The sequence below is a fragment of the Malaclemys terrapin genome, chromosome 5 (assembly GCF_027887155.1).
Source record: "Malaclemys terrapin pileata isolate rMalTer1 chromosome 5, rMalTer1.hap1, whole genome shotgun sequence".
Classification (NCBI taxonomy): domain Eukaryota; kingdom Metazoa; phylum Chordata; order Testudines; family Emydidae; genus Malaclemys; species Malaclemys terrapin.
Window position 1 is genome coordinate 1,295,300 of NC_071509.1, and position 12,356 is coordinate 1,307,655.

Below are 12,356 nucleotides of genomic sequence, written 5' to 3' on the forward strand. Positions count from 1 at the left end.
CCCCCCGCGGGACACACACACACACACACCCCCCGCGGGACACACACACACACACACACACACCCCCCATGGGACACACACACACACCCCCCGCGGGACACACACACACACACACCCCCCGCGGGACACACACACACACACACACACCCCGCGGGTCACACACACACACACACACACACACACCCCGCGGGTCACACACACACCCCGCGGGTCACACACACACACACACCCCGCGGGTCACACACACACACACACCCCGCGGGTCACACACACACACACACCCCGCGGGTCACACACACACACACACGCACACACACACACACACACACACCCCGCGGGACACACACACACACACGCACACACACACACACCCCGCGGGTCACACACACCCCCCCGCACCCCGCGGGACACACACACACACGCACACACCCCCCCGCACCCCGCGGGTCACACACACACACGCACACACCCCCCCGCACCCCGCGGGTCACACACACACACACACACACCCCCGCACCCCGCGGGTCACACACACACACACACACCCGCACCCCGCGGGTCACACACACACACACACACCCGCACCCCGCGGGTCACACACACCCACACCCCGCGGGTCACACACACCCGCACCCCGCGGGTCACACACACACACACACACACACCCGCACCCCGCGGGTCACACACACACACGCACACACACACACACACACACACACCCCCCGCGGGTCACACACACACACACCCCGCGGGTCACACACACACACACACACACACACACACACCCCGCGGGGGGGACACACACACACACACCCCGCGGGACACACACACACACACACACCCCGCGGGACACACACACACACACACACACACACACACACACACACACCCCGGCGGAGCGACGCGCTCGTGCGGACACGGGGGGGGAGGGGGGATTCGGAGCAGGCCGGGCCCCGCCCCCCCGGTCTCGGCCCCCCCCGGCCCCGGCCCCGGCCCCGCGGTACCTGCTGCTGCCGGCCCAGCAGCGCGGCCCAGGCCCCCTCGGAGCCGCCGCCCCCGGGCCGCTCCATGGCGCCGCCTACAGCCCCCCGCGGCCCCGCTCCAGCGCCGCCGCCCCGGCCCCCGCCGCCCGCAGCAGCCGCCGCCCCCCCGGCCCCGGGGCCGCCGCCTCCATCCCGGCTGCCCGGCCCGTCTCCTCAGCCTCCGCCGCCGCCATCGCGCCCGGGCCGCAACGCCCGCCCCCCGCCGCGCCCTTCGGCCAATCCGCTCCCGAGCTGCGGCCAGCCGCCAATCAGCGCCGCCACCCCGCCCTGCCTCGGCCAATCAGCGGCGACCTACCTGCACCCCACGCCCAACAACAGGAGACAAAGAGACCGAGACCCGGCCCCGACGATGACGGACAGGAAGCGTGGCCAATGGAGATCGCCTTCCCGCCTCTCCAAGACTGACTGCCAGCAGCTCTGGCCAAAGGCAGGGCTGATCTCGGTCTCGATGATAGACTGATAGTTACGAAAACCAATAGAAGATGGACCCCCGCCCTCTGGGTGGAACTTAACAAGTACCTGTCCAATGGAAGGCGAGATCCACCCCAGGTTATTACTGACAGGAGCTATGACCAATGGAAACCACACACTGTCCACTGTGAATGTGACTGACAAGCGAGTCAGCCAACGGAACCACCGGGCAACCCTCTCGGGCACTAATTGCTACAGTCCGCCCTCTGCCGGCTGTTCCCGGGTGCTGTGGGCAGGGCAGGGTGGGGGTCTGGGTGCTGTGCACAGGGCAAGGCAGGGTGGGGGTCTGGGTGCACAGGGCAGGGTGGGGGTCTGGGTGCACAGGGCAGGGCGGGGTGGGGGTCTGGGTGCACAGGGCAGGGCGGGGGTCTGGGTGTTGTGCACCACGCAGGGCGGGGGTCTGGGTGCACCGGGCAGGGCGGGGTGGGGGTCTGGGTGCTGTGCACAGGGCAAGGCAGGGCGGGGGTCTGGGTGCACAGGGCAGGGTGGGGGTCTGGGTGCTGTGCACAGGGCAAGGCAGGGTGGGGGTCTGGGTGCACAGGGCAGGGTGGGGGTCTGGGTGCTGTGCACAGGGCAAGGCAGGGCGGGGGTCTGGGTGCACAGGGCAGGGTGGGGGTCTGGGTGCTGTGCACCGGGCAGGGCGGGGTGGGGGTCTGGGTGCACAGGGCAGGGCGGGGGTCTGGGTGTTGTGCACCGGGCAGGGCGGGGGTCTGGGTGCACAGGGCAGGGCGGGGGTCTGGGTGTTGTGCACCACGCAGGGCGGGGGTCTGGGTGCACCGGGCAGGGCGGGGTGGGGGTCTGGGTGCTGTGCACAGGGCAAGGCAGGGTGGGGGTCTGGGTGCGCAGGGCAGGGCGGGGGTCTGGGTGTTGTGCACCACGCAGGGCGGGGGTCTGGGTGCTGTGCACAGGGCAGGGCGGGGTGGGGGTCTGGGTGCGCAGGGCAGGGCGGGGGTCTGGGTGCTGTGCACAGGGCAGGGTGGGGGTCTGGGTGCACCGGGCAGGGCGGGGTGGGGGTCTGGGTGCACCGGGCAGGGCGGGGGTCTGGGGTGTCCCTTGGTGTTAGCACTTGGCCCAGTGCTCTCTGTACAGGCACCAGGCTGCTGCAAGTGGAGTCACTCCCAGACATCCAACCACTTCCAAGCCAGCAGGGTCTGGCTACAGGCTAGTCCCTATTTCCTCTTCTGGGGCCTTAGGGCAGGCACCCAAACTTAGATCTCTTCTCTGACCCCCTTCCCTGGGATGTGGGGCCCAGTAGCCCTTGACCCCATACTCAGTGTCTCACACCGCCTTGTGTCACTTCCAGAGGCTCTCCCCAAGTTCCCCCCAACTTGGTGTAACAATGCTGCCCGTGGGAGCCAGCTGAGGTCACTCAGTCAGGGTGAACTGCAAACAAAACGGGGCAGAGAAACCCCAAATGCTGGTGGATCTTCCAATACTTAGATTTACCAACCAGCACAAAACAGACGGTGTATTACCTCATTGGTTACTCAGAAGTCCAAATAACGCAGTTCCCTTAAAGTGCCCTCAGCCCTCCGTCCAGACACGCATCAAATATAGGATGATAAATTCTGAAAATCTTATTTCATCATATCAAATAAAAGGTTCTCCCAATCCCAAAGGATCAGCCACACACCCAGGTCAAATGATATCTTAGATCTTACCCAAAATACACGCTAATAGCCAATTCTTATTAACTAAGCTAAAATGTATTAAAAAAGAAAAGAGAGTGTTGGTTAAAAGATCAATATACATACAGACTTGAGTTCAATTTCTTGAGGTCCAGTTACATAGCAGAAATGGTGAGTTTGTAGTTGCCAAAAGTCCTTTTAGAAATAGTCCATAGGTTATAGTCCAATGTCCATATTCAGGGTGACTCCAGTCAGTGACTGGGGATCTCACTTCTTGTGGCTTAAGGTTTCCCCTTCTTGAAACCCAAAGCAGATCTGAGATGCAGAAGGATCGTGTCCCAGGGGTTCTTATACATTTCCAGCAGTCTCTTGGCCTGAGACGACAATAGGCTCAACTTTCCTCTCCCAAATATCATGGCAATTAGCACAGGGTAATTTATCCATTAAACAGTTCAAATCCAGGTTACCACAACCTTCAAAGAGACAGAGACAATAATACTATTTCACTCAAGTGTTTTCCTAAACATTACTATTCCTTTTTTGATCCTTGAATCAAATCTATAGCAATAGACAAGACTTGTTTGCTTACATCACAAGACCTGAGCAAACATCTATCCTATCTCTGCATTTCCAAGCTCTATTCATTTACAGATCTTCCTAACCAGTCTCTAAAGTTCGGCCATGGGTCAGGTCAGTCTGTGAGGTAATTAACTCTTTCTGGCCCTGTCACCTCTCAATGAGATATTATATTACACTCCTAACGTCACAGGGGGCACCTAGTTTGACCCCGGGAAAGCAAGGCACACAGCCTCAGCAAAGTGATTTCTTTACCCGGCAGCTTTACCCAGAAAGCCCTGGAATATTGAAAACAACAGAAGGCCTGAGACATCCGCCCCTCCTGCAGAGCTCACCCTCCTGGCTTGTGAGTGAATCCCACTAGACAGAGAGTCCCTTCTGTCCTCTCGCATGAGGTGGCCACAGCCTGCCAGCAGAACCCCATTCTTAACGGGGCCACCAGCTCTGTGCCGTATGCTCCCACGCTGAAGTTCCCTCTCCCTTCTGGGCCCTTGTATGGGCCCCTGTTGTTCCATGGGGGTGGGCCACTGGTTGAGAGTTATAGAGAGTGGATGCCCCCCCCCTGCATTCTTCAGGAGGGCTCTTACTGCTGGTCCCTCGAAGGTGTTAAATACCTTTCCTAGGCAGGGCAGCCATCTAGACTGCAACCCAACAGGCTGGGCAGGTCTCAAGTAGTGACAGTGCCAATATTTCAGCCCTGGCACAGAACACTTCACAGGTTGACACAGGCATTGCCCCCGCTGCTGTCTGGGGATGTTCACGGCACAGGACTGGCCCCAGGAACAGATGAGCTGTACCCTTATTGTAGAGAGGCCCATTGTGCCAGGGGAGTAGCATTCTCCTCCTCCCAGAGACATAAGGGATCTCTTCCCATCCTGCACCCAGATCATTGAGTACCTTGAAGACAAGGATTAAAACCTTCAACTTGATTTGCAGGCTATGGGAAGCCAGTGCAGAGAGCCAAGGACAGACCTGCTGGGCTCGCAGTGGTGGGGAGATGCTTTGCAGTCTTCCGTAGCAGCTGGAGTTTCCTAAAGTGGTGGCTTCACGCCCAGTGATGTTGCGTTGCTGTAGTTCCCTGGGAGGTGACGCAGGCTTGTCTAACCAGGCCCAGGTCACTGGCATCTCCTAGCCAGCCAGAGCAGGTAAAAAGCTTTACTTGTGAGTACTGTTATGTGAGAGTTCAGCTCCAAAGAGGAATCTAGGGGCCCCCTAAACTACAGACTGAACCAACCAATTGTGGGCATGAACTTTCCACTAATGGGGACTATGCCATGGCTGCACTCTTCAAAGTGCTTTCCTCTGCCCGCCAGCGGCACCTCCGTCTTGCTGGGTTTCAGCTTCCGCCAGCAGTTCCTCGGCCCTGAGCCCAACTCATCCACGCCTGGCGCTAGTGTTCTGGTCGTGCATGACGCTGGGTAAATATGTCTTACCTGCATATTGCTGTAACCAGCTCACCTCCCATCCCCCTGGGCCCCTCTGCAGCATTCGACACCGTTGCCCGTGGGATACTGCTGTGGTGGCAGGGGAATGGTTTGAGGCCTTCCTGAGGAGAGAGGGGAATCTGCACCTCCATCGATGGACCCCTCCTCTGGGGAGTCGCACAGGGATCCATTCTCTTCCTGCTCCTATTAACATCTACCTGTAGCCAGGTGAATGGGTCGGACGACACCAAGTCACTGCCAGGGATATGCAGGTGACAGCTCTATTTACCCATCCTCATGCACGACCACAGCACGTGCCCAGCTGGGCCCACTGCCAGGGTGAGATCAGCTCCTGGCCAAGGAACCGCTGGTGGGAGCTGAAGCCAGGTTCTCTTGGCCTGGAATACAGCCTCAGCCATGGGCGGCAGGTATCACAGACCAGGGGAGGCTGAGTCTCCCCAAACAGCTGCGTGGCCCCGCCCATGCTCCACCCTCAGGTCCCCTCCTTCTGCCTGTCTTCCCCCGTGACTGGGCTGGGGGCTTGTGGCCCAGGTAGATGGGGCCAGTGCTCACGCTGCCCAGCACTCTGGGCTGGAGGTGCTCGGGTGGCCCGGGGCTGGGGAACTGGCAGCTGCGGGGGGGGCTAGCCTCCCCGAGTTCACACGCCACCTATACTCTCAGCAGAGGCTTGGAGGGATTTGGTGAAGTCTTTGTGGCGAGTCATGGCTCTCGTTGCTGAGTACCTGGGAAAGCGCTGGCCGTACCTTAGTGAGGGGATGGTCAGGGCAGTGATGTCCTCGACACTGACAGCTGAACCGCAGAGCAGGGCCCAGGCGTGACCGGCTGGTGGGTGGGAGCAGAGGCGACCTGCGAGAGTCCAAGGGAGAGGGGGGAGACAGGCTTCTGCATCTGTGACCTTGTCACCATGCACGGTGACATGTCCTGGGACAGGTCTCGGCGAGCGCTAGTGGGAAGCCTTTGCTCTGTGGTGGTCTTAACGAGCATAACATCTGTTTGCATTGGCTCTGGTTTACCTGAGGTGCCTCTGTTGGATCTGATGATGTTTGCCACCTGCTGCCTTGTCCTGTCTGGGTCTGCAATGGGCATGCGGTCACCCAGCCGGGCTTGGAGCCAGGTCCCTGGAGCGCACCACCCCCCAACCCGCACACAGCCAGCTTGGGCCCAGCCCCGGGCTACAGCATCCAGAAACTGCAGGGGAAGCAGCCCTTTATTTAGAAAAGTTTCTGTCCTTCCTCTTTGCAACCCACAAACTGCCGGAAGGGCCAGGCAGCCGGGCCACCCGATTGTGGTAGGAGGCTGTAGGACAGAGATGCCCATGAGGAACTTCAGAGCCAGCCAGGAGAAGAGGCAGCACCTGGGATTCAGGGCTGAGGGATGCTAAGTAAGGCCCATTGGAGGGTTTAATCTGACCTCCTCATGCCCTTTCTGGGGGCTCAGTTTTCGGGGGCAGGACCTGCTGGCACCACAGCTCAGAGTGCAGCAGCCAACGAGCTGTCGGGGTGCAGAGAGAATGTGGGGGAGGATAATAGGCAAACCAGACTAGTGGCCTTTGATAAACTGGTGGGCCACCCTGCCCTGGGGTCCAGTTCTGGTCAGGCTAGCTTGGGGAAAGGACAGAGCAGAAGCCAAGGGCGTTCCCACTGGGGCCAGAGAGACCCCTGTCTGAGGAGAGATGACAATGCAATCCAAGGACAAATCACGCCAAGAAAACACACATCCCCCCGTTGTCCTGGGGAACTCCCTGCCCCAGGGTGCCACTGAAATCAGGAGCTCTGCAGGAAGCAGGCAAGAAGGAATGGCCGTGTCTATAGGTACCGAGCCGCTCCCCTGCTACACCCGAGGGGATGAGGTGGGTTAGGAAGGACAGGCAGATGGCAGCCGGGGGGGTTGTACAGACTGGGGAGGAGGCGGAGCTCAAGGTTAGCTCACGAACGTTAAGGGTGTTGACCTACATCTGCACCAGGGACAGGGTGGGGGCTGGGGTCAGCTCAGCCCCAGCCATCCCTGACCACTTTGAGCCCCTAACTGCGGGACAGGAAGGCGCTTCTCCTTTGAACAGGTTGGTCCATAACAGTCCAGTGGGGGTGGGGGACCTTCTCACATCTTCCTGCGAAGAGCTGGCCTGGCACCCGAAGACAGGAGCCTAGGCGAGGGGCCAGGTGACCTGCTGCTGAGTGGCCATTCCGAGAGGGGAAGGCCCCTGATCTCCCCCCAGCGCCGCAGGCGGCCGTACGTGGGGAAGGGAAGCCTGCTACGCTGGAGGGTAAAACCATTTGTTCGGAATGCTGCACACAGCTGTGTTATTGTAGGGTCCCCATTAGCACCAGGGCTGCCAGCCCTATGCCCAAAAGCTACACTCCAGAAGTCGCTGGGTGCAGGGGAGGTGTTGCCAGCCCTGGGCTTCCCACACCGAGTGCTCTGCACAGGGTCGCTGGGTGCGGGGGAGCTGGGGGAAGGCTCTGCCAGCCCAGGATTTCCCACACCGAGTGCTCTGCACAGGGTCGCTGGGTGTGGGGGAGCTGGGGGAAGGCGCTGCCAGCCCAGGATTTCCCACACCGAGTGCTCTGCACAGAGTCACTGGGCCTGGCAAGGGGGCAGAGGTGCTGCCAGCCCAGGCACAGGACGAGGGGAAGAATGAGGAATTGCAGCTCTAGGACGATACTTCATGTGCACCCAAGAGCGCGACTCTCCTGGGACACGGCCCCAGCAGAGGGAGCTCGGAGCACGAGGTGGGAATCCCAGCCTGGGCCACGGGCCAGGTCAAGCCCAGCGGCGGGAGCCAGGAGGCGAGTGGATGACACTGGGCGAGCGACCCTTGGCTACATCTCGGCTCCGGGATCAGGCCCCACAGCCTGGGCCTTAGCAACAAGACTTACTGCCCCGGCCGCTCCCCCAGGGGACCTGATGATGAGATCAGGGGGCTCTGGAAGTGTCCCCTGGGGCCTGGTACAAGGGGCTCTGGAAGTAGGGTGGCCGAGGTCACAGGCTGGGTGCATGGAGCAGAGACCAGCCTGCCTTCCCCAACAGAACCTGAGAGCCCAGGCCTCCCCGCCACAACCCACCAGCCCAGCCCCGAGATCAAAGAGAGGCTCCCACCGGAGCGACAGATCTTCCCTCTGTGCTGTGGGATTTAATGAATGTTACAGGTAACGAGCGTCCCTGGGCCCAAACCCCCGGCCCCAAGGAGAGCAGGGGGAGGGCATGAAGGGGCCTGCAGCATCCCACCTTCCCACGCACACACGCTGTGGTCCGGAGAGCTGCAGTGACACAGCTTGGCCAGGAGGAGGCAGCGAGCCAGGCCCAGGCAGCCCTGACCTCCTCCATCTGCTTGGACCCCACTCAACTGCCTCCCCACATCAATAGCTACTGAGCGTGAGTGGCAGCAGGGGGACCACCCACATCCCCAAGGGCCTCCCCCGGCCCCACAACACCCGCCCTGGGGGGAGGGGCTCTTTGAGCACATCCAGCAGAGACTTTCGCCCCAGCCAATGGGGCTGGCTGATTCACCTCTCCTAGACTGGGACGGAGGAGAGCTAACAGCCCCATGGGGTAGGGGCCCAGCCAGTGCTTCCACTGACAGCTGGAAGAAGCTCCTCCCTCCCCCAAGCACAGCAGAGCTCAGCCCTGCAGGCAGGCACCGAAGGGCGGGAGACGCCTCCTCGTGGCAGGGCCTGGAGACACCACGCGGCCGAGCCCAGGCCCAGCTTGGGCTGTTTCCCATCCCTCCCAGTCACCTGGGAGGGTGGGAGAGACACGGGGAGGCCAGGCTGCATGGAGCCATGTATGCCGCACTCAGCTCTCAGGGAATGAGCCAGTCCCAGTGAGGTCCCGGACGCCAGGGTCCTCAGCTCGCAGTCACAAGGGCAGCAGCTGCGTCCTGAGCTGATGGAGAGTGAACGTCCCCCCTGGGCCTCCCCAGCGGGACGCAGGGATCTTCATCCTGCGCCTGGCAGCCAGGGTCAGCGCCAGGACCCCTAGCCGACCGCCTCCTGCAGCTGCAGGTTCTTCTGGTAGCAGGCGAAGCTGCAGAGGGGCACGCCGGTGCGCGAGCAGGAGTACCGCTTGCGGTTGGGGCAGCCGCTGACCCCGCAGGTGGTGGGTGCAGGCACAGGCGGGGGCGCGCAGGGCGGCAGGGGCAGCGTGACCCCGGGCGGGAAGGACACGGTGATCCGGTCCGCGGCGTTGCAGTAGCGAATCATGGGGCACGGGGCCTGCTTGGCCTTGCGCTCCCGCAGCGTCTTCACCTTGGCCTTGTTGGTCTTGGTGAGGCGCTCAATGGTCTGGTTCTTGTTCTCCTCCGCCTTCTTGGCCGCCTGCAGGCGCCGCTTGCGGGCTCGCTCCTCCCGCTTCACCAGCATCTCCTCCGTCATCTCCTTCGCCTTGTAGCCCATGGGCAGCTCCAGGAGCGGCTGGCTCTGCTGCTTGTGCAGGAGGGCTTTCTGCAGGGGGGCACAGAGCACGAGGGATGGTCAGACCCAATGCACAGGCTGAGGGAGGAGCTCCAGTCCCGCCCCAGCAGGGGGGAGATCGGCTGGCTCTGGGGAGTGTGCGTGTGTCAGGGCCTCCCTGTGCAGTGAAGGCAGGGAGCCCGGCAGGACACAGGGGCTCTGAAGCCCCATGCATGGGAGAGTTTTGGGTACAGGGGATTCTGTGCTACCCCGGCTCCTCTCTGCACCAAGCAGGCCGCTGCAGCCACAACCCCTGCACATCGCAGCCACCGCCCTACGCACGTGGGCCGCAGGCACCAGCCACCATCAGCCTTCCTAGGCCACATGGGAGGGAGGGACTGACCCACCCCTGCAGGGCTCCCAGCCCCCCCTCACCTGTCTGGCCGTGAGCAGCGACTCATCCACCTCCTTCTTGAGCTCGCCGTTGTCGTCCAGCTCGCCCTTCTCCAGCGCATCCAGCCAGCGCTCCTCCTCCTCGTCCTCGCGGGCGGGGAAGCAGCTCTCTGAGTCCAGGTCCGGCAGGGGCGATGGGTCCAGGTTACTGTCTTCATCTGCGCAGCCCCGGCAGGGAGACAGTGTGTTACCACCTCTCTTGGCCCCCTGGAACTCCCAGTGGCTGGCCTGCTCCCAAGGGACTGTTCTCTCCAGGGGCGGACACCCCAACAGACCCCAACTAGGACCTGGCTCCACACTTCCTCTGTCTCTCGCTCCCACCAGGGGAAACCCAGAGCACGGCAGAGCTCAGCCCTGGCTCCCCGGGCAGCACGCACAGCCTCACCAGCCAAGCCGGAACAGAGTCAAGGGAACAGCCTCCGGCCTTCTAGAGCCAGGCAGTTGGGGCAGCCCAGCCCGGGGGAGAACATGGGGTCCCCCAAAGCTGATTACAGCTATTTTGTTACTGCCTATGGGAGGGAAACGAGAGCACTTAGAGCTTGGCCGCGTGAATGTGGGATCGCCTGATACCTCCCTGCCCCAGGGGCCTCACCCCAGCCATGCGGCTGCCCTGGGGGCCCCTCCCAACCCTTATTCAGGGGCTGGGCTTCCTTGACTGCTGTTTGGGAACGCTGCGGAGCGAGGATCTCCCCCTTTAGCACTCACCCAGCCAGGCCCGATACTGCTCAATGGGGACCCCCTCCATGGGCTCGTCCTCGTCGTCCACGACCATCAGAGGGGAAGGCGAGCGCGGCACCTCGGGGATCACCGTGAAGGTCGGCACGCTGGAGAGAAAGCCCACAAACCCTGCGCATTAGGGTGCAGCAAAGCTTGCACGTCCACAGAGCCGCACTAGGACCCGTGGGTGTGCGTCTTCCGGCCCAACACCAGCATGGCCACTGTACAGCTCCAGGGCAGGGGGCCCATTGGTCTATTCTGGGGAGTGGGAGGCAGGGTGGGAACACAGGGCGAGGGGGGCCTGCTGATCCGATAGGGCCTGGAGGGAGAGACCAGACTGGTCTGATCCAGGCATGGATCCTGGCCATGGCCTCGCCAGTACGGCGACTCCTATTTTGAAATATAAGTCTTGGCCCCGAGAACGTCGCACCTCCCTCCCAGCGCCCCCGTCACCCAGAGCAGACGCTGGGGCCCCCCTTACCTCTTGGTGCCCAGAATCTGCCCCCCCAGCTTGATTTTGAGCTTGAGCTGGGGCTTGGGGAGCAAGGGGCTGGACTCCAGGGTCTCGGAGGAGAAGCTGGCGCCCACGTTTTCATGGTGATGCCTCTTCTTGTGCTTCTTCTTGTGCTTCTTGTGCTTCTTCTTGTGGGAGCCGTGCCCGCTGGACTCGTCCTGGTCCCCTGGGGACACGCGCAGACGCTCACGTCACCTCGCTGCCCACGGGCGGCACAGGGGCACCGGGCCTGGGGCATTCCCGGGGGCCGGGCACCAGGCTGAAGGGACGAGCTGCCCTGATTCCCCAGGGGAGGGGATGAGACCCAACAGCCCCCCCAGCTCCTATGCCCCCTGTCCCGCTCCCACCCCGGCTCTGCTTAGCCGGGGGCTGGGGCCCCAGGGCTGGGGAGCAAGTGCAGGCCATATATAACCCCCAGGGCCCGCCCCCCCAGCGGCCCCCCACAGCTCCCACCGCCCCCCCACCGGGCCCGGGACCCTTCCCCCCAGCGGCCCCCGCCCCCCGGCAGCTCCCGCCCCCCACCAGGCCCCCTCCCCTTCCCTTCCCCCCACCGCCCCACCCGGCAGCCCCCGCCCCCCAGCGGGTCCGGGCCCCCGCCCCTTCCCCCCAGCAGCCCCCCGTCAGCTCCCGCCCCCCCCCGCGACCCCTCCCCTTCCCGCCCCCCCCGGCCGGTCCCAGCGGCCCGAGACGTCCCTGGGAGGGGGGGGACCCCGGGCCCCAGGTGTCGGCAGCGGCCGGGGGGGGGGAGGGGGGCTGGGGACCGCGCTCGCTCCTCACCCGCCTCGGCCCCCTCCATCCTGCCGCCGGGGGCGCCCCCCCTCCGCCACGCCTTGCTCATCGGGCCCAGGCTCAGCTACGGGCCGGCAGCCCGGGGAGGGCTATTCCGGACGGACCCGTTCTCCGCTTCCGCCCCGCACGGCGCTCAGTCGCCGAACATTCCCCCGTGCCCAGCGGCCATCTTTGTTCGGGGCGCAGTCCGCTCCTAAATGGCTCCCTCTAGAAACACGCCTCTGGGCACTTTGTGACCGGGCTAGATTAAAGGTCCTACAGCCCCCAACCCCAGCCAGGCTCTGAGCCACTGGCAGCCGGTACAGAATTCCCCCTTCCACCCTGTCCCAGCC

The 12,356-nt window shown here is 63.0% G+C and overlaps 2 protein-coding genes across 2 annotated transcripts in view; both read right to left on the reverse strand.

Moving 5' to 3' along the window:
- WBP1 (WW domain binding protein 1) overlaps window positions 1-1,109 on the reverse strand; it is a 12,729-nt gene extending 11,620 nt beyond the window's left edge. The window contains exon 1 of the mRNA XM_054028898.1: window positions 1,005-1,109. Coding sequence (XP_053884873.1) covers window positions 1,005-1,070 — 66 coding nt within the window. The 5' untranslated portion in view covers window positions 1,071-1,109. The remainder of the gene's footprint in view (window positions 1-1,004) is intronic.
- A 7,168-nt stretch (window positions 1,110-8,277) lies between these two features.
- Window positions 8,278-12,121, reverse strand: INO80B (INO80 complex subunit B). The gene is made up of 5 exons (XM_054028897.1): window positions 12,013-12,121; window positions 11,203-11,401; window positions 10,710-10,828; window positions 9,987-10,162; window positions 8,278-9,602 (listed from the first exon to the last, which is right to left on the reverse strand). Exons 1-5 carry the CDS (start codon window positions 12,071-12,073, stop codon window positions 9,138-9,140), a joined length of 1,020 nt encoding a protein of 339 aa, XP_053884872.1. The 5' UTR covers window positions 12,074-12,121; the 3' UTR covers window positions 8,278-9,137.
- Window positions 12,122-12,356: the final 235 nt, after the last annotated feature.

What these genes read in the sequence shown, in the direction of transcription:
- INO80B (XM_054028897.1), bottom strand. Translation starts at nt 12,073, where the DNA reads ATGAGCAAGGCGTGGCGGAGGGGGGGCGCCCCCGGCGGCAGGATGGAG. An exon ending in GATGGAGGGGGCCGAGGCGG is followed by an intron (nt 11,402 to 12,012) that starts GTGAGGAGCGAG and finishes GCGTGTCCCCAG; the next exon opens with GGGACCAGGACGAGTCCAGC. An exon ending in CGCTGCTCACGGCCAGACAG is followed by an intron (nt 9,603 to 9,986) that starts GTGAGGGGGGGC and finishes GCCCCCCTGCAG; the next exon opens with AAAGCCCTCCTGCACAAGCA.